At 42.8% G+C, this 23,699-nt stretch overlaps 3 protein-coding genes and 2 long non-coding RNA genes across 6 annotated transcripts; 2 read left to right on the top strand and 3 right to left on the bottom strand.

The window, feature by feature from the left end:
* Positions 1 to 645: 645 nt before the first annotated feature.
* On the bottom strand, positions 646 to 5,833 carry LOC148338953 (actin-related protein 2). Its single transcript, XM_088294148.1, has 9 exons — positions 5,698 to 5,833; positions 4,533 to 4,643; positions 4,303 to 4,461; positions 4,108 to 4,237; positions 3,142 to 3,278; positions 1,871 to 2,020; positions 1,644 to 1,789; positions 1,105 to 1,237; positions 646 to 879 (listed from the first exon to the last, which is right to left on the bottom strand). The coding sequence occupies exons 1-9, from the start codon at positions 5,743 to 5,745 to the stop codon at positions 709 to 711; spliced, it is 1,185 nt and encodes a 394-aa protein (XP_088150274.1). The 5' UTR covers positions 5,746 to 5,833; the 3' UTR covers positions 646 to 708.
* Positions 2,524 to 6,123, top strand: LOC148338952 (uncharacterized). Of its 2 annotated transcripts, none has more exons than XR_015842899.1 (5): positions 2,524 to 2,627; positions 3,134 to 3,231; positions 4,073 to 4,162; positions 4,285 to 4,483; positions 5,425 to 6,123. It is a non-coding gene; the product is annotated as an uncharacterized LOC148338952 (long non-coding RNA). The 2 variants fall into 2 exon arrangements; XR_015842898.1 differs by having other exon boundaries at positions 2,535 to 2,627; positions 3,120 to 3,231.
* Positions 6,124 to 6,669: 546 nt separating this feature from the next.
* Positions 6,670 to 12,568, bottom strand: six7 (SIX homeobox 7). Its single transcript, XM_088292645.1, has 3 exons — positions 12,098 to 12,568; positions 9,710 to 9,873; positions 6,670 to 7,660 (listed from the first exon to the last, which is right to left on the bottom strand). Exons 1-3 carry the CDS (start codon positions 12,485 to 12,487, stop codon positions 7,477 to 7,479), a joined length of 738 nt encoding a protein of 245 aa, XP_088148771.1. The 5' UTR covers positions 12,488 to 12,568; the 3' UTR covers positions 6,670 to 7,476.
* On the top strand, positions 8,015 to 20,471 carry LOC148338950 (uncharacterized). The gene is made up of 3 exons (XR_015842790.1): positions 8,015 to 8,373; positions 8,748 to 8,828; positions 20,215 to 20,471. It is a non-coding gene; the product is annotated as an uncharacterized LOC148338950 (long non-coding RNA).
* Positions 19,843 to 21,828, bottom strand: b4gat1 (beta-1,4-glucuronyltransferase 1). The gene is made up of 2 exons (XM_088292643.1): positions 20,602 to 21,828; positions 19,843 to 20,439 (listed from the first exon to the last, which is right to left on the bottom strand). Exons 1-2 carry the CDS (start codon positions 21,679 to 21,681, stop codon positions 20,248 to 20,250), a joined length of 1,272 nt encoding a protein of 423 aa, XP_088148769.1. The 5' UTR covers positions 21,682 to 21,828; the 3' UTR covers positions 19,843 to 20,247.
* Positions 21,829 to 23,699: the final 1,871 nt, after the last annotated feature.

Here is a 23,699-nt window from a genome sequence, read left to right as displayed (position 1 = left end):
ATTGCACTTTCTACCAATCCTATTTTAAACTGACTGTTTTTATTTATTTTTTTGCTGACTTCTCCAATATTTTCTGCATCTTTTTCAAGGTAAGCCTATCTTGGGATTCATGTCATCTTGTAGCAAGACTGCTCTTCACAAGCTCCTCTACTTTCTCCTGGAGAATAGTTTTCGCTTGTCGCCGTTTGCTTCAGTACGTTTATCCAAACTTGAAGAGAAAAAGTTCAGTCTGAAAAGTCCTCATGGAGAATGGTAACGTTCATATTATGCTTTTCCGCTTCATTTTCCTATTATCGTGTTTCCTCCTCACTTTCTTCGCGTTGCAAATTTTTATGGGTGTATTGCTTGCATTTATTTTATTCGATTTAAATGAATTATCGTAATTTCCTCAATGTTTTTAATGTGTTTTGTATTTTGTCTTACATGATTGATGGGCAAACTTTTTGATTGGCGGGCCACAATGGGTTCTAAAATTTGACAGAGGGGCCAGACCAGAAGCAGATGGATGGACTGTTTTGATAACCTCCTCACAAACACATTTCAAATTTCCCCATCAACAAGTATTTTATTTAATCCTCACCTGGACAACAAGCACTCATTGAAGCGCAAACTCTCTTTAAAAGCAGGATTTGAATAAGCACTACGTCTACTTGTAGAAGTTTAATCAAAGGCGGCGTTCATTTCAAATGAACATTGTTCAAGGCACTTCTATCTGACGCCGCCTCCCAGTTTCTGCAGCACGGCAAGGCCTCTTTCCTGGTACTCGGCCCTGCTCAGCCAGAAGGATTCCTTGTCCTTCATGATGTTGGCGAGCACGGCGCCGCCCAGGAACACCATGTGTTTGCGCCGCGGGGGGTCCTCGATGCGGATCTTGAACTTCTGCGGGGATCAAGCGCAACAACTTTAAGTGTGATAGAGAACATAAAACTACGAGGGGCTGCCGAGTACATGTTTCAGGTTGACTTTGAAATGTGAAAAAAAAACAACTCTTGGGTGCATTTTTAGTATTGTAGCATTTCTGTTGTGCGTGTGTGAGGAAATCCTGAATAACGTCCCTGATGGCCCCTCATACACGATCACACTTAAATATTTGTGCCGTCTTACAGCCAACTTGTGTGTGTCTCCATCCAGAACCCGCTCCAAGTAGAGCTGCTTGATCTCTCGCTCCAGTCGTGACGGGAGGCCGGGGTACATGGTGCTTCCACCAGACAGGACAATGTGTTTATAGAAGTCCGCCCTGCAAACGGCAACACATCAAAAGCCGTGTTCTTACATAGCAGTAATCAGTAATGTATAAATAATTATTCTTCACATTCATGTCATAGTTGTATTGTATTGTGTTATATCCCAGTGTTGGATTTTTAGATCAGAGTTTTTATCCAATGAGAATTCTGCCAGTTTGTGTTGCCAGGCAGATTTCATAGCACCAGTGGCTTGTACTTTTCTTCTTCGCCTTCAGAATGAACAGTGCGGGCGTTTGTGCTGTGTGATTGAACGGGATCTTAGAGTTGATAGACAGTTGCAATAGCCAATCAGATCACAAATTGGTTTCAGTATTATGAGGGATATTTTATTCAAGTCGGACAAAGTAGGATTTCACTGAAGGTAGAGGTGCGAAATGCACAACCCACCACGACCCTCACCTGAGATCAATGTCGGCCGCCTGGATGGTGTTGAAGAGGAGCTCAGCCACGCCTGCCCCCTCCACATTGATCAGGTGAGGCTGGAAAAGCGCTTCTGGGGCGCCGAACCTTTCACCCCCCACCATCACCTGACGGCCGTCTGGGAGCTGCAGCAGATGCAAAAATTGTGTGTGAAAAAAAAAACCGCAAAGGTGACGATCAAAGAGTTCTGTTAAGGTCCAGCCTACCGTGTAGGACTCCACCAGGTAGGTGGTTTCAGTGGCGAGACGCTGCTCCTGTTCAATGTTGTATCCCACGTAGCACAACTTCTCCTTCAGCATGCGCACCGTCTCAAAGTCGGCCGAATGGTTAAAGGCGTAGCCGCGCAGCAGCAGCAGCTGAGGTTACAAATGGGGTCAAGGAGATCATGACGTGTTTTTGTGTTTTTAGTTTCCTGGTGGCGGATGGAGATTGATGTGGTAAATGTGAATAAATGAATGACACCGTGAATTCAAACGTAATTATTTTATGATCTTCCCATGACAGGTAGCCTCTGCACACCGCGTCATGCTGAGTTGCCAGGTAATAAAATATATTCTCTAATAAAAATGTATTCTTAAAAAAAAAAAAGTTAAGTCGCCTTCAATATTTTGCCATCTAAAGAGAAATAATTAGTATTTTATAATAATTACAGATAACAATATATTCAAATTGACCACCCCCACCCTCACAGCTTTTGTGCCCCCCCGACGCCACTGCGCCCTTACCATTCACCTATAATGGTTTTGTTCTGCTATGCCTCGTGTTTCGTGTTGGTTTAATTCCACTATTGACCAATAGATGGCGGCATACTGTTATTTAGCACGGTGCAAATTTGAAAGAAGAACAAAAACAGGAAATATTTCAACTATTTTTTATTGAATATGATAGACTGTGAAATCCTCTTTCGTTTTACACCTACAGAAAGCGACTTTAGGCGTGGTTATTGATGGATATTTTGAGATGGTATGTTAAATTTGCTACTTTAGGATTTTCTTTCTGTAACCAGAGTGATTGTTACTTTCTAACACTATTGTTATGTGTTTGTATTATTTTTGAAAGTGTTTTTTTTTTAATTAATACAAAACCACATCCAGAGTAATGTACACTAGTACAATTTTTGCAAACTGGAACAACTAGATTCATTTTGCTATTGACATCTATTTACAGTATACCAGTAATAATCGCCAAGCGCTAGACATTAATTAGGAGAATTTTATGTAGTTTACTCTTAGTCCTCATTAGTCAGATAGTGACACTTTACTAATGAAACATAATTGTGAGCTAGTTGACACCCGTGTGCTGTTTAAGCAATGTTTAATTTTCTCCTTTTATTTTTTTTCTCTATTTTTATTTATATATTCATTAAGCGTGTTTTCATGTGGGTAAATGTGTTTAAAGTATGGCGAGGGGTAAAACTTTATGACAGTTATTCATCTTTTCATCTTATCCCTGGAGATATTTTTTTTCAGTGTCGCACCTTGATGAGGTAGCGCGTGATGTCACGCCCTGCGATGTCCAGCCTGCGTGTCAGGTGCGGCAAGGAGTAGCCTTCGTACACCGGGCAGATGTGAGTGACACCGTCGCCCGAATCCACAACCACTCCCGTCAGTAGACCTGTTGGCGCAAGTCATTTATTCCGAAACAGGGTTATGAAAAGGTGTTTTGCGATTAAAAACTCAACAAAAGATTTTTTTTTTTATAAACAACCATGCTCATATCAACTAAAGCTACTATTTATCAGCCCACAAAATTGTTGCGTAGCTTGTGAAAATGCCAAAAGGTCAAATTTGATGCTAAACATTGTTCATATCACTGATACATTTAAAAAAAAACTTAAGTGCAGAATTACAAAAACAGGCAAAAAGCTGCGACTTTGGGATGTTTCATTTTGTTTCCATAAATATAAATAAAAATGGTTTAAAAAATGCAGGGAATAAAAAAATGAATCAATGGATTAACTTAATTTAAAGCAGCAACGAATAAGAATGTGTTTAAAAAGGAACATGTTAAGGCTTAAAATATTTTTGAAGCTTTTTTTTTATTTAATTCCATTTTCTACATGTTGAATGGGTTGAAGTCAAACTCGTCTTAAGGTGTGATTATCATTTTGATGAGGATGTTCAATCTTTATTTGAGAGAACATTAAAAAAAAAAAAGTTGGTTTGAACTCTCCAAAAACTTTCAGATTAATTCTGAAAGGATTGTTAGCACAAAGTTAAAAGCCAATTTAATTATTTTAATTTTGGACCACTCAAAATAATTGGTTTCGTTCACAGTTGCAAAATTATTTTTCAAGACGTTGAAATTTTCAGGTTGCACTCAATTAATTATTAACATGAGTGAACGCTCAAATACTGTAGGTGCAGCAAACCTCTTACATTTAAAAACATTTTTATTTTTATTTTCAGAACCCAAAAGGAGTTAATTGTGGCTCGCAGCGTACCTTGAGCATACAGCGTGAGCACCGCCTGGATGGCCACGTAGATGCCGTGGAACTGGTACTTCTCAAACATGACCTCGGCGATCTTCTCGCGGTTCTTCGTCGGGTTCATGGGAGGTTCCGTCAGCAGGATCTGCGTGCGACGGGAAGCTTATACCGTCTGACTTGTGCGCTTTTCAGCGCCCACCTCTCGGCTACCTTGCAGGAGGACGGCTCGATGTCCAGCCTCTCGGGTCCAAAGGTGTGGTCCCACAGGTGGAGCATGTCCTCCCAGCAGCGCACCATCCCGTTCTCCATGGGGTACGCCACCTCCAGCAACGAGCGGCACTCGCTGGCTTCGTCGCCCACCATCAGGTCCTGAGAGACGAGACGAGGTGAGGTGAGAGAAACCGCGGCAACGTTTGCCACACTTTTCCGTGCCTCCTTACCTTGATCTCAATGTCGCCCACTTTGGTGGTGGATCGAATGACCGGGCGACCCACTAAGGCGGGAAAGATGTGCTCGGGGAAGTTGGAGCCCGCAAAGCCACACTTGACAAACTGGAGAGGAGGCGCCGGAGGCATGTTAGTCCCACCTTTTTTTTCAGAAATCAATCTAGCTGATTCATGCAGCTCTTGTTTTATTTGCATCCTGCGCATAATAACCTCGTAAATCTCAATAAATGAACAATATTAATTCGAGCCGATTTGATTTTGAGAAAATGGACGACCCAGGATAAACTTGGCGCCTCCCCGACATTCGAGATGAATCACATCAACATATATTTTTGGATCAATTATGAAATACTTTTGTTTTTATATGAGCTTTGGTGCCACCTTGTGGCATCTTGGACCACTTCAAAAAGAATACAAAAAAATCTTATAGTTGGGAATAGCTTCAGAAAAAAAAAAAGGCAAATAGGTAAATTTAGGGAAAGTGCAGAAGGGCTACTTCTTACACGACTGATTTTTTTTTCCACTCACACTCTCTTGAAATATTCTCACACCCCTTTGAAATGCTCTTACATTTTACTGTTTTGAATGAGAGAGTTTCTGTTGTTTATATGAGCAGATAGATTTTTGTGGTATGTTAGAGCATTTCATTAGTGTGTGAAAGCATGTCAATTATTATTATTTTTTTTTGGTGAGTTAACAAAAATTCAGAAGCCCCATTGCGAGACAACATTTCAGAAGTGAGTGTGTGAGTGTTTCAGGAGTGGCTGTGAGTTACGACATTTTAGTAGTATGCATGAGAGCATTTTAAATGAGTGTGTCAGGCTGCACATCAAATTTCTAATTCAGTTCCATGAATGCTGTGCTGTGTTCCTTCCTTCCTTTGAAGGCCTGAGAGACGGACGGCAGCGCATTCCAAGCAAAATCCGATGGCAGACCCAAGCCAACAGCCCCTCCTGAAAAAAGTAGCACCTGAGATGTCACTTCCTGCCTCTCTGCCAATGGCTGTTCGGAGGAGAACTTCACCGCCTTGTATGGCGGCCCCGGAGCGCAACAAGTTCAGACAGGCTGGTGCATTCTCAGCTCGTTCTTTCAGCTCAGAATAATATGCACAAAGAGAAGCTCCAACGCACAGGAAGTGGGTTGGAAGTGTTTGACGTACCCCCGTCCCGTTGTCGCAGACCACCACTCTCCGGCCCTCACTGTCCATCTTAGCGCCGCTAACAGCTCCGACGTGCTGGCCACCTGGTCTGAAAAGCCTCCGCACCTTACCAGGCCCAGAAGACCCGCCCGCTTTGGAGGCCGGCTTGGGTGGGACGCCGGATTTGCCTCCTCCTTCGCCTCATTTTTGTTTTGTTGTGTGTGCTTGCATCCAGACATCCATCTCAAAGTTTTGAATTTGAGATCTTACTTATACATATACAATTCATTAATTATAATCCCCCTCGATAATGTTCAACAATTGGGTGTCAATGAACATGAACTTTACAGCGGACTGGTCAAATTCAGATAAACGCAAGCAATTCCGTTACAAAATTTTTGCATGTCCTTGCGGTATGCATTTTGCATTGGCCATTATCGTGGTATCAATATAAGGCTGCCAGGATGGCCGAGTGGTCTAAGGCGCCGCGTTCAGGACCCAGTCTCCCCAGGAGGCCTGGGTTCGAATCTCGAATTTCCCCATTGTGGGACTAATAAAGGGCAAATCTAATCTTATATATTATATGTATTATATATTTTGTATATATGTGTCCTGTATGCTTATATTATATATTACATCAAATTGATTATGAAATCAGTCTATAATTATTTCCGATAATTGAATAATCAATCGTTTAGATACCTTTTTTTAAATTTAAAATTGTCCAAATGTTTCTTCATTCAGGTTCTCAACAAGTAATGTCAATAATTAAAATAAAAAATCGGATTCATCAATTAATCGACAGATAAAATAATCGTTTGCAGTCCTCTCTCTCTCTCTCTCTCTCTCTCTCTCTCTCTGTAATTAAAACATTCATTTAATTGAGTCCTCAATAACGACATGCCTAATTACGTTCGTAAATGCGACGATGTACGTCATCGTGTGGCCCTCAGCACCATTCAAGGACAAATAAAACCAGTGAAGCAGGCTCACTTCGGATAGAAATACTTTCATTTATTGACGTTAAAGCATCATTCTTTTTCCCCACAAATGCTTCAGGAGAAAGTCCGCCGGTGGCACGCGTCGCCGAGACTCTCATCCTATCATAGACCTAGTGGGCGTGGCTTAGAAAAAAAAGACATCGCCTGACGTCAGCAGGTAAACATGACAAGTGGTGCCCTGAGTTCCTTTTAAGGCAGTGACATGCTCACTGTGCTAGCTACAAGAAACGTTTCTTTTATATTTACATTTCACAAAAATTGGTTGAGCTTTACTAGCTTTTTATGAGTACACGCGTTATGTATGTTAAAAAAACAAAAATATTTTTTTTTGTGCAGAAAAGATTTTTTTGACCAATTATGGCATGTTAAAAATGACTAGAATATAACCGACATTAAAAAAATCATTCATTACTTTTGCACTTCAGTCCATCCCAGTCTGCACTTTTTAACATTATTTCAGTAAAGGAGACGAATCAAAACTCCGAGTCTTTTTTGTTTGCTTTTTGTTTTTTAGTTTTTTTTTTTTAAAACAAAAGTAACCGTATTTTTGCCGCCTCTGCGGAGTCAGGCACGATGCTGCCGGATCGAGCAACAAGAAACACTTCAAAAGCAGAGGCGTTATTTCTAGAGAGCCGTTTGAAGATCATGGGGCTTAAGTGCATGACGTTTGTAGTTGTTGTCTTTTTTTGTTTGTTTTGTTTTTTCTAAAGTGTGGAATCCTGGCCCCGTCATGGTACAGCCTAGAACAAGCCGGAGGCCATCTTCGGCACGTCCACACTTGTCTTTAGCAGACGCCGTCTCAGGACTCAAATTCGCTGTCGCTGCTGACAGAAATGTCCGGTGTGCATCCGCCGGTGCCCCTGTGCTCGGTCCCTGTGCTGCAGTCGCTGGCCTCCGGGCTGCCCAAGTTCCGGGGGGAGGGCACCAACGAGCGGGGGCGGCACTCCTGGTCCGAAGGGAGGAGGTTCGGATCCTGCTGCAGCCTGGCTCGGAGCAAAGACAGGTTCGAGAGACGAGGGTCATTCCACGATTTATTAAATCGCAAAGAATCTACGTGTAATTGTGTCAATTATATTGAAGAAAAAGAGAAACCTAAATATTATTCAAAATATCAAATAGTTCATGAGAAGTAAAGCACCCCCGAAAATGGCTTGTTTCTCATGCCCCTCCTTTTTGATGACCAACTTGCATATCAAGAATTCAACAGAAACAATAATGAAGTTGTGTCACTCAACATACATGACACCAAGTTGACTTCACACGTTATTTAATCAACCATTCATTTTCCAAGCCGCTTTTCCTCACGAGGGTTGCGGATGTGCTTTCCTTTTTTTTTTTTTACTTTTTACTGCTACCAATCAAATCACAATTAACGTGCATCATTCATCTGTTGAAACAATTTATTTGGCCTAATTATGGTTTGCCATTAATTCTCCATTATGACATTATGGTTGACTGCGGTGTACTTCACATTTCTGCCACATGGTGTCAGTATAAACATGCACTCTGCGAAAACTTTTCTGCTAATGACGTCATTGTTAATAGTTCTTCCAACGACGAACGCTGGACGAAAAGACCCTAAACTAGAAGTTGAAGTCGATTTAAGAACATAATGGATACTCAAACTAACTTTATGTGAACATGTGATTGTAAATTCACCTATGCTGGACTTGCATCTAAACCTTTGTGAAACTTGGTGAGTTATGTGACTTTAGCATTTTGTGTTACGTTAGCATGCTAACATCGCTGAGCCGCCGTTAAAACGCTTCCGACATTAATTTTAATTTGATTCATATAGTTGGGTGAAAAAATTAACCTGTCCTGGTCACCGAAAGAATTCATACTGTTTAAATGTGAATGTGGTTATTTTGGCGCAGCCTAATATGATGTATTATGTTGTACGTTATTTTGGTTATGACTGCCTATATTGAAGTACATTTAAGTTGGACATTTGAATGTAAAATTATAGCGTTATATTAAGTTGGTAAAAAAGTTATATGCTGCATAATAATGAATAATTCTCTGCACATTTTGTGCTGACTGTTTTTTTTCTTTTAAATTATTATTAAGGCTTCTCTGAACCCAGATTCCTGATGTTCTATTCCTGGTGCCTGGACCTTAAGCCCCCATCTCATATCTACTCATCGCTAAGTAAGTATTGAAGGGGCGGTAGGACAATAATTTTTTTTTTGGGGGGGGGGGGGGCTGCACTCAAGGGGTGTAATACAATTTGATTGAACTTTGGACTGGATTTGAATTTATTTGAGCCTATTTGTTTCTTTTCCTGAGTTCTTAAGGTTACTGTCATTGTATTTACTGATTATGAGCAGAGCGTTTGAAAATTCGAACATTTGTGTGCTTCATTTGAGGTGGAATCTGTGTCTTCTTCAATATGACCTAGTTAAAACCATCCTCATCGCATCTAGAGTAAGATAACCCAAACCAATAACTAACTGATTGGTCATAGGCAGTCCTATACTTTTAGTAGGGTTACATTTGTGCAGCCACATTTTTTTATTGACATGTATTTTTACATTCACATGTTTGTCTGTTGCTGTTGCATAATAAATTGCCCGAAAAGTGAAATGATATATATTCTGCCTTAAGGTTAGGAATCATCTCCTTTTTCACTGCTGGTATTATTTCAATGCCCAGGTTTCATTACTTTCCATACTTGTAGAAGAAAGTCTCTTTTCTATATTTCCTCCTGCACACAATTGTATGTCTGTAAATTCGCTATTTAATTGGCAGCTTTGCTCAAGAAATACTCTTGAATACTGGAAATAAGATTACCTTTAAAAAATAAAAATCTTTAAACGTTTATTCCACAGTGCTGCTAAACTATTTGTTCTTTCCTCTTCTTCTGCTGTGCTCAGTCACCCTTAGTCTGTTGCTCCAACTCTCTATGGCATGCTCATTTCTAAGAGTTTAAAATTGCACATTCTATCGTCAGCCAAACTCCTTAATAGCTTCACTCTGTAACCCAGGCCGTCTGGTCACGGACTAACATATCTCACATTGTGACGACTCACCTGTTTTTGGCGGAGGCGGCGCGGTCTCGTTGCCGCCTGTTCTTGAACCAGTTGCCAACCTGGGTGGGCGTGAGTCCCGTGGCCTGGGCCAGGTGCCTCTTCCTGGACGGGTTGGGGTAAGGATCTTGAAGGTACCACTCTCTCAGCAAACTGCGCGTCCTCTCCTAGTGGCAAATGGTGACGAGGACTCAATTTATTAACTTGCCCTGAGACAGCCCCAGCCATAAAATAATTAGAAACCTGCTTTGTGCCCCACGTCCACTAGGGGATGCTCAAGAGCAATTATTAGCTGTCAACAGATCCTAGAGAGGTAATCGTTCTTATTTCTTTAGGTTTATTACACCTGTAAAATTGCTGGCTTAAAGGGTTAATTTTAACTCAGACATTTTCGGGTGAAATAAAAATATTCCATGAAGGGTCATTTTATAACCCAGCATTTTTAAATGTGTATTTATTTATTGTATTTAATTTTTCAGCTTTAGAGCAGAATCGAGGAGTAACATAAAACAAAATATTTGGATTAAGGTTTGTTTGTTTAGATTTTTTCTGATGAACACATTTCTGCCTTTTGCATAGTTTTAAGACATATTTATTTAACTTTACATCAATATTTTAAGATCCATTTTGTCACCTTGTTTTAGGTACTCCTGTTCACTTCCATCTCAACTTTATAGAGCAATTTGAATACAGCCACTGGTGTGTACAAAGTGTTGCTGTCTATTAATGAAAACTCTTAACATATAGAACCAAAAAATGTTAAAACAATAAATTAATTACCTCAAAAGAGTAAACCCAATAAAACACAAAAGGTCCTGCTGAGTTGAAAGCCCAACAATAAAAATGTGCTGAGATGAGACAAATCGTCTTGATTTATTTATTTTTCGTTGACATTTTCTTTATGATTTTAATTACTGTTTTGGTGGATTATATTTTTCAATATCTCACATTACTTTTTTCACTTTATTTCTGTGGGACCTGCGACTATCCTGAGATTCATTGCACTGTTGACCTACAATTTCTTGCACATTTTATCACAGTTCTAAGACCTAAGTATTCAACTTTTTCTCATTTGCGAAACCATTTTTTTCTCCCTGTTCTGCTTAACATGCCATTGTTTATTTTCATCAATACAGTATCAGTTTAATACATATACCAGGAACTCTTTGTTCAACGTTATTGTTTTTGCACTACAAAATATTTTGTTAGTGACCGAGCCTGCTGATGATCGCAAAAGTCTTGGCGTACTTTTCCCTATTCCCCAAAATTATCATGTAATTTCTCGTATAGGCCACAAGATGGCAGCAAGGCAATAAAGTTGTCTAAATGAAACTCCTCAACTTACTTCAGCGTGCATCCTTGGTAAGATGCCACAAGATCGATTGCTTTGGCCTCAGCCCAAAAAAACAGAATTGCTGATCCTGATTTCTTGAGCTCGCGTTTATTTTCTATGTTCAATGCTAGTCATTCAGTATTTTTTCCCCCTATAGTTAAACGCAATTTGAATGTTCAAGCTCTGCAAGTGGTCGAAAATGCCAATACACGTTCATAGGGTTCCGGCAATCTAATGGTGACTCTCCGATCATGCCCTTGCAAGCGTATTAGACTGGATATTATAGGAAGATTTACTTAGAAGTCACTGACTCTCCACTCAATTGGATCATGTTTAGCAGCTTAAAGCGCTGGCGGCACAATTGAAGCAAGGCCTCATCCTGCCACACCATCGAGCTCACGCACATCACCACCCAGGTTGTTATAGTTAACAAAATAACTAAACGTAAACAACGGAAGGGAACGCGGCATGTTATTTTTTTTTGTATGTGTGTATTTTGATTTATTTATAGAACGACTAGATATGTTCAGTGCTTACAAAGCGCAGTACAAAGGTGAACATAATTCCTGATGAAACATGACATGTTAAAGTGCTAAAGCCACAGATTTGTGTGCATTAGTGTTGTAATCTGATTTATGACTTATTGACTTGTTTTTACGCCGCACTCGTTTGTTGGAATTTTGTGAAGTTGTCGCTATGAACACGTTAAAAGATTGCAAGTCAGTGTTTTGTCAGTTGACTAATTGAAGTAGATAATTAAATTCTTTCATATTAATTGGTGGTTCATTTGCCTGTAAAATCCAAACCTGTACGTATCGCGAATCTTACAGTGTTTATTGCAAAATAGTTTCATGTATTGCTTGAGTTTGTTTAAAAATACACGAACTGAGGAGCTTGAAAAAGTCACCGTATATGAAATCACAATCGCATTCCCGAGTGTGGAATAAAAGGCCGCAATTAGATTTTTTTTTTTTTTTTAAATCTTTCCGCTCGTGATGCGCTTAAAACAAGTCCAAATGATGGAATAGTAGCTTAGAAAATATACAAACAGATATTACCTTAAAGCAGTGAGTCTTCTGCTCGCCATCCCAGATAGTTCGGGGCAAAGGGAACTTCTTGCGGATACGGTACTTCTCCACCGGACCCAACGGTCGCCCCCGCAGCCTCTCGGCCTCCCGGTAGTGCGCGTCAAGCCACAGGTCCTGCAGCTTTGCGTGGGACTCCCGCGTGAAGCGGTGACTTTGCAAGATCTGGTAGAGCGCCTCGAAGTTGCCCCTGTGGAAGGCCACCAGGGCTCGGGCACGCATCACCGACTCGTGGCGGTTCAGGGCCTGCCCGGCCGGGAGGGACCAGAGGAAGCGGCCCAGGCGCTCGATGTCGCCCGTCTCCTCCAGGTTCTCGCACACGCGTGCCACCTGCTCGCCCGTGAACATGGGCAGCGGGAACATGTCGCCAATCGAGGAGGAGCGAGGACGAGATGCTGCGGGGCGGCCGGTGTCACGGATAAAGCGAAGGCCACCAGGAGTCGGGAGGTATTTATAGCGGGATACAATTAGCATCTCTACGCTTGTTTGGAGAAGGATTATAGGACCGGGGTGGGGTGGGCTGGTGTGTAGGGGGGGTGTACCATACCCTGAGGTGACACACAGATCATCAGCTTGTTTGGATGATTAGCCTCAACATACATGGATCGAGTGACCGGGGATGGATCTCACGCCAAAGAGCGCGCGGATCAATTCACGGATGCACCTTCAACGCCCGAGACTTGGACGAGGTTGCCGTCAGGTGAAGGATGATCCACAGAAAAGCAGATTATCATCCTCCTCATCATCATCATCGGAACATCTGCACTCTTCGATGCACTCCTTCCCCACCCCCCAACACACAAACAAAAACTCATTTCTCTTAGCCGTTCTGCGGAGGCCCACTTGGCATAATTAATTAGTGGCTTAAACTGGAGCCTTCTGCCTACAAAAAAAAAAAATGACCTGTTGATTTTGCCAACAGGCCAAGTGGGGGGTATGCATCTGTGTGTGTGTGTGTGTTGGGGGGGGGCGGTGGTATTAGCATGCTGTATAAATCCACAGTGAACACAATTAACAAGCAATTGGGAGGAGAAGTAATTAGTATTATCTACTTAACACGCTGACAGGGAAAATGGGTTAAAAACACACACGCACGCACACACACACACACACACTCACACACATAATCCCTCCGGGCAAATGTGTAAAGGCTAATTACAAGCTCATTTGCAACTCAATAGCGGTATCCTCTCAGACAGGTCGATCCCATCGCGCCCCACCCAACTCAACACCCCCCTCCCATAAGACACTGAGTGTTGGTTTTATGCCTCACCTCACACAGGGAGGGGATGCTAGGGGGGGTTCTTCTCACACACACACACACACTGTCCACATCCCAACTCAACGGACGACTCTATGTGACCTGGGCATCGCCACAGACACTATCATGGTCGCTGTTTGAGGGATCAGCTTACCGAGAAGCTCGGCGTTAATTGAAGCCGTTGAGAAAAATAGCCCGGCCAATCAGCGCTGGCCAGGGATTATTGCTTTTCGTGTTTGCCGACACCGCCGGGAACTCCAACAGAGCGGTGCACCGATTTGTTTCTTGGAAGACAACTGGGGAATCCCCCCAAACGTTTTTGTTTTTTCCAAGTTCAGTTTGTTAAATTACTTTGTCCCTCAAATATGAACTGTCATACCACTCATCCATCCCAGCACCCGAAAACCAGCCGCGCTGTTTTGTTTATGAACATAATTTACATTGGAATAAAGTGATTATTCGTAGTGTAATTACTGTGCATAGTAGGGATGAGCGAGTGCCGATGCCGTCGTAACTGCTAAGGCGTCGCCGTACAGAGTGGCAGCTGAGGCCCGCTCAAATTCGGCCTTGCAACACTAGGCCAAAAAAAAAAAAAAAAAAATCGGTCAAGCAACAGCTCATAAACTGGAAAAACTCGCAAATTGTAAGTCAAGATACACATCGACCACGGAAATTGAAGGAGAGAGGCAAACATGTTAAAGATAAAGGTTATAAGATCTGCACGGAGCCGGATGTTCCTGCGACGAGAGCAGCGCATATTATTTCTAAGGTGAAGTGACGTCTACTTAGACAATCTCCCTGGACGTGGGAGCAGGATGAACATGGACAACAAATTGAAGAGACGGATAATGCGAACGCTGCTCTTGACATTTAACGCAACACAACCTAAAGAGGGCTTTCCTTTTTTGTTTCATATGCCGTATATAAAAAAGAAAATGGTACATTGTACAATCAGATCTTGTACTTCTCAACATAAATTCAAGCCACAAATCCACTTTGGAAGTTGTCAACTTGGCAAACGAGCCATCCTCGGTTGATTATAATTCGAGCGCGTGCCTGCATCCAACTTTAGGAGCGCTAGGCACGACACTTATTGTAATTCAAAATCTGTGGACTGTAATCTGTACCACTTTTCTATATTATCAAAATGTTTTGATATAATATTTATGTTGAATTTTTACTACACAATATTTACCGGGGTCTTTTTTTTTTTTTTTTTAAATCTTGCACGTAAAACAGCTTTAAAAAAAAAAAATCCGAAAACTGTTTTAAAAGAAAACTAAATCTAATAAAAACTAATAAAGCCACCCTGACAATTAAGACAAAAAAAAAAGAACTCCAAACAAAATAAAAACTATAATTAAAATGATCAAAGGGCGACAGAGTGGCCGACTGGTTAGCGCGATGGCCTCACAGTGCAGCGGGTCGCGGGTTCGATTCCGGCTCCGGCCTTCGTGTTAAGAGTTTGCATGTTCTCCCCTTGCTTGTGTGGCTTTTCTCCGGGTACTCCGGTTTCCTCCCACATTCCAAAAACATGCATGGCAGGTCGATTGAACACTCTAAATTGCCCATTGGTGTGAGTTTGAGCGCGGATGGTTGCTCGTCTTTGTGTGCCCTGCGATTGGCTGGCAACCAGTTCAGGGTGTCCCCCGCCTACTGCCCGAAGATAGCTGGGATAGGCTCCAGCACCCCCGCCCCGTGACCCTTGTGAGGAAAATCGGTACAGATAATGGATGGATGTATAAAATGATCAAACTCTAACCTGCGAACCTCGCCATAGTCTCTCCAGCGTGCGTTGCCCCAGGGCCTCCCCCCTGGTGGGACGTGCCCAACACACCTCACGAGGGGACACGTCCAGGGAGCAGCCTCCCCAGATCCCCGCACTTGACTCCACCAACTTTTTGAGTTTTTCTTTCATCACCAGAGGCGTACCACCATGTGCGTATGCCCATTTTGCGATATTTTTCTTTGGTGTTGCGCAATGTCAAATATGTCTTAGCGGAATAAAAATCTGGAAACACCGATGGAGACGACGCAGTATATATAGCATACGGTATGTAACGTTTGTGTCCATGTAACAGGTGTTAGTGGAGTTGTTTAGGATTAAAGGTGGGACTTATTCTTACCTAAGAGCCTAATGCTCATTAATTCCTGCTTTGGTGACTTAGCTCCCCCCTGATCCTCTGTGGACCGGCCGGCCGAGCCTGACCGGCCCCCGTGCTGCAGACGCCACCGCGGCATCGATGGCGGGATTGCTTGTCCATCCGAGCGCGAAGGCACGCCGAAGACCGACAGGTGCCGAGCAGGGTGTTAGTGTGTTGTCCAACTTCTGGGTCAAAAGTGGCCGTTTAGATGGGGGCGGAGCAGGAGGTCGGGGGATTGGGGGGTGTCCCGAGCGGAAATACTCACGTCTCTGAAGGCAACAACAAATAAACACACGATGTTTGACGATGAGAAGAAATGCACGAGTGCGTCAACGATACGCGAGAAGTGAAGGTAGTAGTGAAAAGAAACACTGTCTCCACGTGGCGCAGCTTTTATTGATTTGGACTAATAAAGTCTTTGTTGTACGCTGCAACAGATGACGGCCTACTGTGTGACTGCGACACTCAAATTTAATCTGCTATATAAATCCTCTTAATCCGCTCGATCGCCACAATAATTATAGCGAGAGCTGTGCCACGCTTGACCATTCCGGGGAGGCCACGGAAGCTTTTTCAACGATGAAGTCATGCATCCAAAGACTTTAATTAACCCCAGAGAGAAGTAATTATCAAACATTTATTTTAAAAAAAAAACAAACAAACATCATTTAAGATGGATTCCCATTCAAATAACAAGGCAATCACATTTCTCTGCTGAGACGAACAAGTGGTGGAAAAGTTGACAAATGTGCAGTCCGCAGCGCCGCTTTTGCTTGACACAAACTAGTTAGCACTCACCTGCGTGTGCGTGTGTGCGCATCAGTGGTGTTGCTGCGCGGGTAAGACAGCAGGGGTGCGAAACTAAGAAGTGTTAGTGTGGTGAGAAGGATTACATCTATCTGTTAGGCCTCCTTTTCTCTCCCCCAGCGTCGTGTCACATCTCATTATTGCCACGCTGCAGCGGAGACCGCCCGCGCCTGACGGATTTGCAAAAAAAAAAAAAACGGAAGGACCCGTTGCGGCTCCTCTCCTTCCTACGGGAACTTTTGGTTTCCGGGAATTAAATAAGCAAGGATACAGTTTGTGTCTGTAGCCGCATAAAAAGTTCTTGGAACTTTTGGTTCTTAGTGGGGGGCTTCGACGGGCTACATTTGGTCACTTAAGTGGAACCGTCAGTATGAATCCACTTTGGAATCAAATATGTTTTGGCAAGTTGCCCGGAGCCAAATGTACCGAGAATCATTGATTGCAAATGCGATTAATTTGTTCAATTGTCACATCACGAATTGAAAGTATTTTGATATTGAGTTTTGGGAACTTCTGCTTCTAATTTCCGGGGACGATATTTGGCAAAAGGCGGGAGTAAGTCAATTAAGTGAGTAAGTCTTAAGTCACAACATTCAAGTTCCAAGTAAAGTCAAGTGGAGTCGCCGCCAAATTTGAAGCTACTTGAGGAAAGTCAGTATTTAGTTTAAAAGCGATACATTTTATCCCAGCATCAAAAATCTGTAGAACGAGGAGAAGCTCCAAAGGTGACGTGTTACCAATCCATCGTCTCCTTGTTCGACTTGTTGTTTGTTGACTTGACTTGTTTGTTTGACGTGCATGTTACGATTTATTAGTCACGTGGGTTTCATTTCAAGTCATCAACATTTTGACACCTCACGACTCTGACTGCGAGTCGGATTCGATGCTAAGACGTTGTCGAACCATCGATCCTCTTTGAGGAGTCCAAATGTCAAAATGATACAAATTCTGTCAATCAGCTCGCTTCAGCCACTCGTGTCTTGTCCAGGTTTTCCTCGTTGTCTCCTCAGTTATTTTTGGACCTTAATTGAGTTTTTTTTTTTTTTTTTCATTACACCACAATCTTTGTTTGCCATATCGGAGCGTCCTCCTCCCCCGAAGCTCATGGCGCCCTCCTGCTGCTTCCCCCCGCCGGCCACAAGCAGAGCTGCTCTCTTGGCCCGAGATGGCTGGGCGGGGAGGTGGTGGCCCTCCTGCCATCCCCGCGCAGGAGAAGGCGGCCCTAATTGCTTTTGGCGTAAAGCTCTGTGACCCAGATAAGCCGGTGGAGATAAACCCCACTTTGCTCCTGCAAACCTGCTCCGGTCCACACCGGCCACCCCCTCTGAGCTTCTCTGCACCTTCTGCCACATTATTAACAACCACCACGGGCAACCAGGGCCACTCGAGGACCCCGGGGCGCTTCCCCCGCGCCTCCTTCTTGCTTGACTGCTCGGCAACGAGTGGGGCCCGCGGAAAGTGGGCGTCGCGTGCCACCGGGCTCACCAGGAGGACGCTGAGACGATTAAGCCACGCCAGGCCGCGGCGCCTCGGGAGGCTTGTCAATGCACCGAACATCACAAGTTGTCCACTCCGGTGGCAGATGGCAAAAGCGGGCAATGTGACCAAAGTCAACATTGAAATGCACCCTCTCGCCCCCCCCACCTCTCTTGGAACCATCAGCGCTGATGGGGAAGGCGGAAGGAAGTCGTGCAAAAGTTGCACCGCAAGATGTGTTGAGACTTAAATGAACGAAACCCGACTGTAATGACAAGTTTGCGCCATCTGATTAATTTGGGTGTTAGTAACACAAGATATAATTTAATAACAATTTTTATGCATGTTTTTGCATGCGCTGGCAACATTGCTGCCCTCTGCTGAGCAAAGAAAAACAATTGCTAACGACCGTATTTTACGGACCGTCAGTCGTACCGTAGTAACCGGCGCAATATCAATTGACAGATCTATTTTAAACTAAAATCATACATAAGGCTAATTTTTTCTGTGACTCGTTTTACGTTGAATAGTTTATTCTAAATGGACCAGATGTTTATATGAAATATTTAGCGCTAAATCACCGGGTAGCATCTTGTGTCTCACTTGCTTTTGTTCAGCGTGCAACCACACGGGGGTTGCGTTGAGCAGAGGAAGGGATTGTTCGACATATGTGACAAAAAGGTTGAACATCGCTTGGTTGCGTTGTTGCTTTGGCTAATGCTAAATGCTAACTTGGATGCTAGCTGAACAGCTGAAAACAATCCCATGCACTCACCATTATCCAATTTTATTTTTGCTCTGTTATTGGAAGCTGGCTGTGTCCCAATCAGTTACTAGTACCTCACATCAGTTCGTCCCACATTGGAACAAAGTTCTGCTTACGTTGGATCGACAGCGAGTGCAGCATTACGCTATTAGGACTACGTTTCCCATGATTCTTAGACCTGCCAAATTTAAATTGTCAAAAAAAAAAAAAAACATTGCCAAGTATGTATGTTTTCAAATAAAAATGGTCCTCAATTACGACAATGATCAAAAAACGTATTTTAAGGGTTTGCATATGAGAGAAGACAAAAAATGGATTACAATGTTCTAAATTGGCGTGTGTGTGTGTGTGTGCACGTGTGTCATGCTTTAGCAAGTTGTTGCCACAGCCAACTTTTTTGGAGCAAACTACACAGCTAAAAAAAAAAAAAAAAAAAAAAAACATGAAATGAACATCGTCTCCACCTAGTGTTTGGATGTAGACAGTACAACGGAATGATTTGAATTGCAAAAAATTACAATACGGACAACTTTATTTCAAAAAGCCAAAGTGCTTTCTTCAAGATGTTTATTGTCAACCCTAGTTGAAGTTTTAGCCAGCTTGACAATGAAACAAAACTTCTTGTGTATTTAACCAAAGCACATTAACTTTGTCATACCTAGCTTACGATGCTAACGCACACAGAAAAAAATGCCGAAGGGGTTCACGTAACAAAGACCAAAGTTGTGCAAAGTAAAACAGTTGACTTGACTAGGTTCAAGGACGCCAGCGGTCCAGTTGTTTCTGAAGCCATATAACCACCTTATGTTATGTGGACATTTGGTTCTGGGGACCTTTTGTTTCCAAAACTATAGTTGGCCTCTTAAATTGAATCTTTATAACAGATAAAACGAGGTGACCAAAACTACCCAGAACCAGAGGTTCTTGGAAAATTAGGTGGAAACACGACGGGCGTTTCCACTTAGGTGACCAAACATTTGAAACTATTTGAACCAGAACCAGAAGGTCCCATGACTTTTGATTGAAATTTAATTGGTGGCCAGAACTAAAGGTTCTTGAATTGTTAGGTCAGAATTTTGTGGATATGTTTGGTTCCAGAGACTTAAATGGTCATTTGGGCGGAACAAAATACCAGAACTGGCTATAGACGTATAGTTTCTGTGCTTTTTTGCTAGCTAGTTACATGGGTGGATCGATAAAGATTGAATTCATGTTGTGTTTGCAGTGACAACTTCAACCTAGATGCAAAAAAAGATAAAAGAAAACCAAACAAGCTGCTTTGTTAAGAAGTGTAACAACACAAAAGTTACAATAAATAGAAGGCAAGTAATCTTCTCCACCAATCAGGTGATTTCTAAGGGATGTGCCATTTTAGAATAAATATAAATACAAAACAACCATAAAAATGTTACAGTACAAATGTCAACCGGCAGTAGTCAGCGTGTATCTGCTGCCATCTAGTGGCCAATGACGGATATTACTGATTGAGCAGTTCCTCCTCCTCAAATGAAGAGAAAATTGATATATATTCTGATGGGTTTCCTGCACATAAACTTATATATATATATATATATATATATATATATATATATATATATATATATTAGGATTTTTTTTTTTTAATTTGTTATGTTAGGCCAGCAGAGAAGGCCTTGACTGCCCACCAGCATTAGCAACGCCTGCTCGAGTTTGGATATTTGGTCTTCAGAGCTTCTTTAAAGCGTCGAAACAGGAGCATGTTGCGATTGTTCTCCTCGTCTTTCCTCGTGTGGAATTCGCCCTGGATCTTGAAGCCGCGGTGGACAAGGAAGGCCGAACTCAGCACCGAGAACTTGTACCCTGCCACGTGGAGCTCGCAGGCCTGCTCAAAACAGGAAACAAGTCGGATGAGACGTCACAATGTACAGAGGGGTCCAGTCTAGTGGTGCAGCTTCATGAAAAAATTATAATTATATATATATATATATATATATATATATATATATATATATATATACACATATATATACACACACACACTAACCTGGCTAATGCGATTGAAGCCATACTGCTTGAAGTTCTCGTCGTAGAGCGGCACATTACGTGGGCCGATGTAAAAAGGTTCCCATGGGTCGACCCAGGTCAGCGTGTAGACCACTTGCAGGACGTCGGAGGTGTCACTGACGGGGCTGTTGACCCACTGCGAGTAGTTGGTGTGGGCTTGGCAGCGAGGACACAGTTCCTCGTAGAAAGGTCTCACTTCGCCCACCTGGTAAAGCTGCACCAGCTCGGCCTTGGTGGCCGGGATCTTCTTGGTGTGGCGGATCTCGAAGACTGGCAGGACGAAAACCTGGTCTGGGGTATGCTGGCGCCTGGCGACCATCGCCAGGAACTGCTGGTGCAATTCGGCGGAAGGCATAATGTCGATGTCGGTGACCAGGATGTAGGAGGACTCGGCGCCCCCTCGGGCCACGTTCCGGAGGAGGTTATTCGGGTAGGGGACGTCTGCCCCCATGGCGTAGTTTCTGTATTTGTTCTTGTGGGCTTCCAGTCGGGATAAGACGGCGGCGCAGTCGTCCAGGCCGACAAAGTGCTGGTGGTCCTCTTCGGGGAAGCTCGCCGTCTCCCCCGAGAGACACACCAGGTGGAAGTCCACCAGGGCCTGCACGCGAGGGCACAGAACGCTGATCGCGTACACCATCGCGGTGGCCAACTTGACGTCCTGGCCGTGCGCGAAGATCGCCACCGAAAGCGGGTTGCGCCATCTCTCCAGAATATCCTGCAGGTGGTAGAGGTTGTTCAGGCTCGTGTGGGTGGCCAGCGAGAGAACGTTCGAACCCGGCTTGTTCGCGCCATCGCTTTGAATCAAGTTCTTGTACACGCGATACTGTCCACTGTGGTCAAAGATCCCCCCGGTCGAAAGGGAATATCGCAGACGCTCCTTGCGGGAGTTCTTCTCGGAGTGCGCCACTCTCCCGGGGCCGGAGCCCCCAAAGTGCTCCCGGTAGCTGTTACTCTCCTGGAACGTGCTTGAGAAAGACAAGTAGAGGAGCTGCAGCAGCGCCACAAGAAGCAGAGCGCTAAGCACCATGCAGAAGGCTGAATATTTCTTGGACAGTTTCATTCCACACCAAGTGACGCGAAACGACCCCACACAGACTACTTTTCCAAGATGGAGGTTGGCCGCCTCGCCACCGCGGTTAAGCCAGCCCCTACTCGAAAAGACGAAGTCAAGCCAGCCGCCCCTTAGTTTCTTTCTTACCAGGCATTACGGTAATAGGTCGCAGACGAGTGGCGAACGGCACCTTCAGAATAAAAGCATGTTAATACGTGACCTGGACGTCGATGCTTCGTGTTAGAAATAGTTATATCGCTCTCTGTTATAACGCAGCCTTTGTCTTTTTGTCATTGACAAAATTGCATTCATTTTAGACATGCATAGTCGATGCATGGAGGGGGAGGAGGGGGCGCACAGGACCCCCACAACCTGTCACAGCCCAGTGTGTTAAGGCTGATTTTCTGCCGTACTTCTCGTCAAGGAAAAAATGACGCGAGCCTGCCAGGGCATACGTCAAGAAAAAAAAGATTAAGAAAAATACAGCAGCAGAGTGGTAAGTTAAGTCGTGTATATTCTGACATTATTTCTTTAAAAAAAGTTGTTATGCTACTTTCCCCCAGCCTGTACTATAGTCTCACAAAGCACAACTGGACATGACATGTTAATTGCACTTGCTTAGCCTCGATTATTTAAATACCGTACATCATATATCTCCTTGCCTGTTCATTAATTATTCCAAACAGATTTTTATATATATATAAAATTACCTCATTTAATATGCAAAAATAAAATACGCAAAACAAAATTGAATAGTGTAATGACGTCTGTGAAAATGCTATTTAGACAATAGCGTCATACAATTTAAAACATGGAATTGTTTTTATTCATCGACTGTTGCATAGTTGCTGAAGTCAAACAATACATTTTCAATGCAAACGATATGATGTGGTTCTGTAAAATAAAAAAAATAATTTTAATACATTTACATAATCTCATGTGGGGTGCACATACATCATCTTTCTGAAACAATGTAGTTAATGATTATACTGTTGCGTATTCAAGAGATACAAACTTCACCTGTTACCATTTCTTTGATCAGTAAATAAGAAAATTATAGGCAGAGGTTGTTCCCTGCCAAACTTGTAAACGACATGACTCCATCAGAAATTGTATTCAAAACAATTTTATCATTTCTTGATGTTAAAAATTAACCATTTGAAATAAATTACTGAAACAGTAGAGCTTAAATAACAAATATTTTTCTACTTCCATGATAACTAGGTGACAAATATAAATCAGCTACCACAAAATAAGCATCCATCGTAAGCTAACATTTGAACAACGCCATTTACGAGTGACTCCTTAAGGTTAGTTTAATTCGCCTGCTAACATGACAAGCTAATGTTTGCTAATATGATTTATTGCGTACTTTAGCAGATACTCCTGATCTAACTTTGACTTCATATACTTATGTTGAAAAATAAATGCGGCTCATGTTGGCACTTTCTACAGCTTCCGTTCATCGACATCCGGGAGAGAGTCGAGGTCGTCAGCGACCGATTACCGTAATGCTTAGCATAGCGTAGCATCTGCTGTAACACCTCAAATTTCCCCATTGTGGGACTAATAAAGGACATCTTATCTTATAGCATCGCCGAGCAGTATGGAAGCCCATAGAAAAAAAGCTAGGTATGTAGATATATACGCGAGGAATACGTCAACGTTTGCATGCGAGTGTCCTGCGCAAATTTCAAAGTGTAGCATCATGTACAGTGGCAAGGTATGTGTGTAAAAAAATAAATAAAAATATGTACGTAGGTAACGAGAGCCGAGGACACAGAGATAGACTTTGGGAAAATCTATAATACGATTTCTGTATTTGTCAATTTCAAGTCCAGACATATATGGTACTGCAATACATTAACTTCTTTGTTTCTTGTCTCATACTTGAAGCACCTGATGTTACATTGTACTGAGCAGTCAGCACCAACTGAACAAACTAACATACTGCATTTAGTTGTGAGCTGCCATGTGACATTATTTGGTGCACAGCGCCACTGATTATCATTCCAACACGTTTCAAA

Source organism: Idiotropiscis lumnitzeri, chromosome 4 (genome assembly GCF_059441095.1).
Source record: "Idiotropiscis lumnitzeri isolate Australia: NSW breed Sydney's pygmy pipehorse chromosome 4, RoL_Ilum_1.0, whole genome shotgun sequence".
In the NCBI taxonomy this organism is placed as follows: domain Eukaryota; kingdom Metazoa; phylum Chordata; class Actinopteri; order Syngnathiformes; family Syngnathidae; genus Idiotropiscis; species Idiotropiscis lumnitzeri.
Note: the sequence above shows the minus strand (reverse complement) of the source record. Positions and strands in the feature narration are given on the sequence as shown.

What these genes read in the sequence shown, in the direction of transcription:
- LOC148338953 (XM_088294148.1), bottom strand. Translation starts at nt 5,745, where the DNA reads ATGGACAGTGAGGGCCGGAGAGTGGTGGTCTGCGACAACGGGACGGGG. An exon ending in TCGAGCCGTCCTCCTGCAAG is followed by an intron (nt 4,238 to 4,302) that starts GTAGCCGAGAGG and finishes CGTCGCACGCAG; the next exon opens with ATCCTGCTGACGGAACCTCC. An exon ending in GCGGCCGACATTGATCTCAG is followed by an intron (nt 1,238 to 1,643) that starts GTGAGGGTCGTG and finishes TGCCGTTTGCAG; the next exon opens with GGCGGACTTCTATAAACACA.
- b4gat1 (XM_088292643.1), bottom strand. Translation starts at nt 21,681, where the DNA reads ATGAAACTGTCCAAGAAATATTCAGCCTTCTGCATGGTGCTTAGCGCT. An exon ending in GCTTCAATCGCATTAGCCAG is followed by an intron (nt 20,440 to 20,601) that starts GTTAGTGTGTGT and finishes TGTTTTGAGCAG; the next exon opens with GCCTGCGAGCTCCACGTGGC.
- six7 (XM_088292645.1), bottom strand. Translation starts at nt 12,487, where the DNA reads ATGTTCCCGCTGCCCATGTTCACGGGCGAGCAGGTGGCACGCGTGTGC. An exon ending in AGAAGACTCACTGCTTTAAG is followed by an intron (nt 9,874 to 12,097) that starts GTAATATCTGTT and finishes ATTTGCCACTAG; the next exon opens with GAGAGGACGCGCAGTTTGCT. An exon ending in GCCGCCTCCGCCAAAAACAG is followed by an intron (nt 7,661 to 9,709) that starts GTGAGTCGTCAC and finishes GCTCCGAGCCAG; the next exon opens with GCTGCAGCAGGATCCGAACC.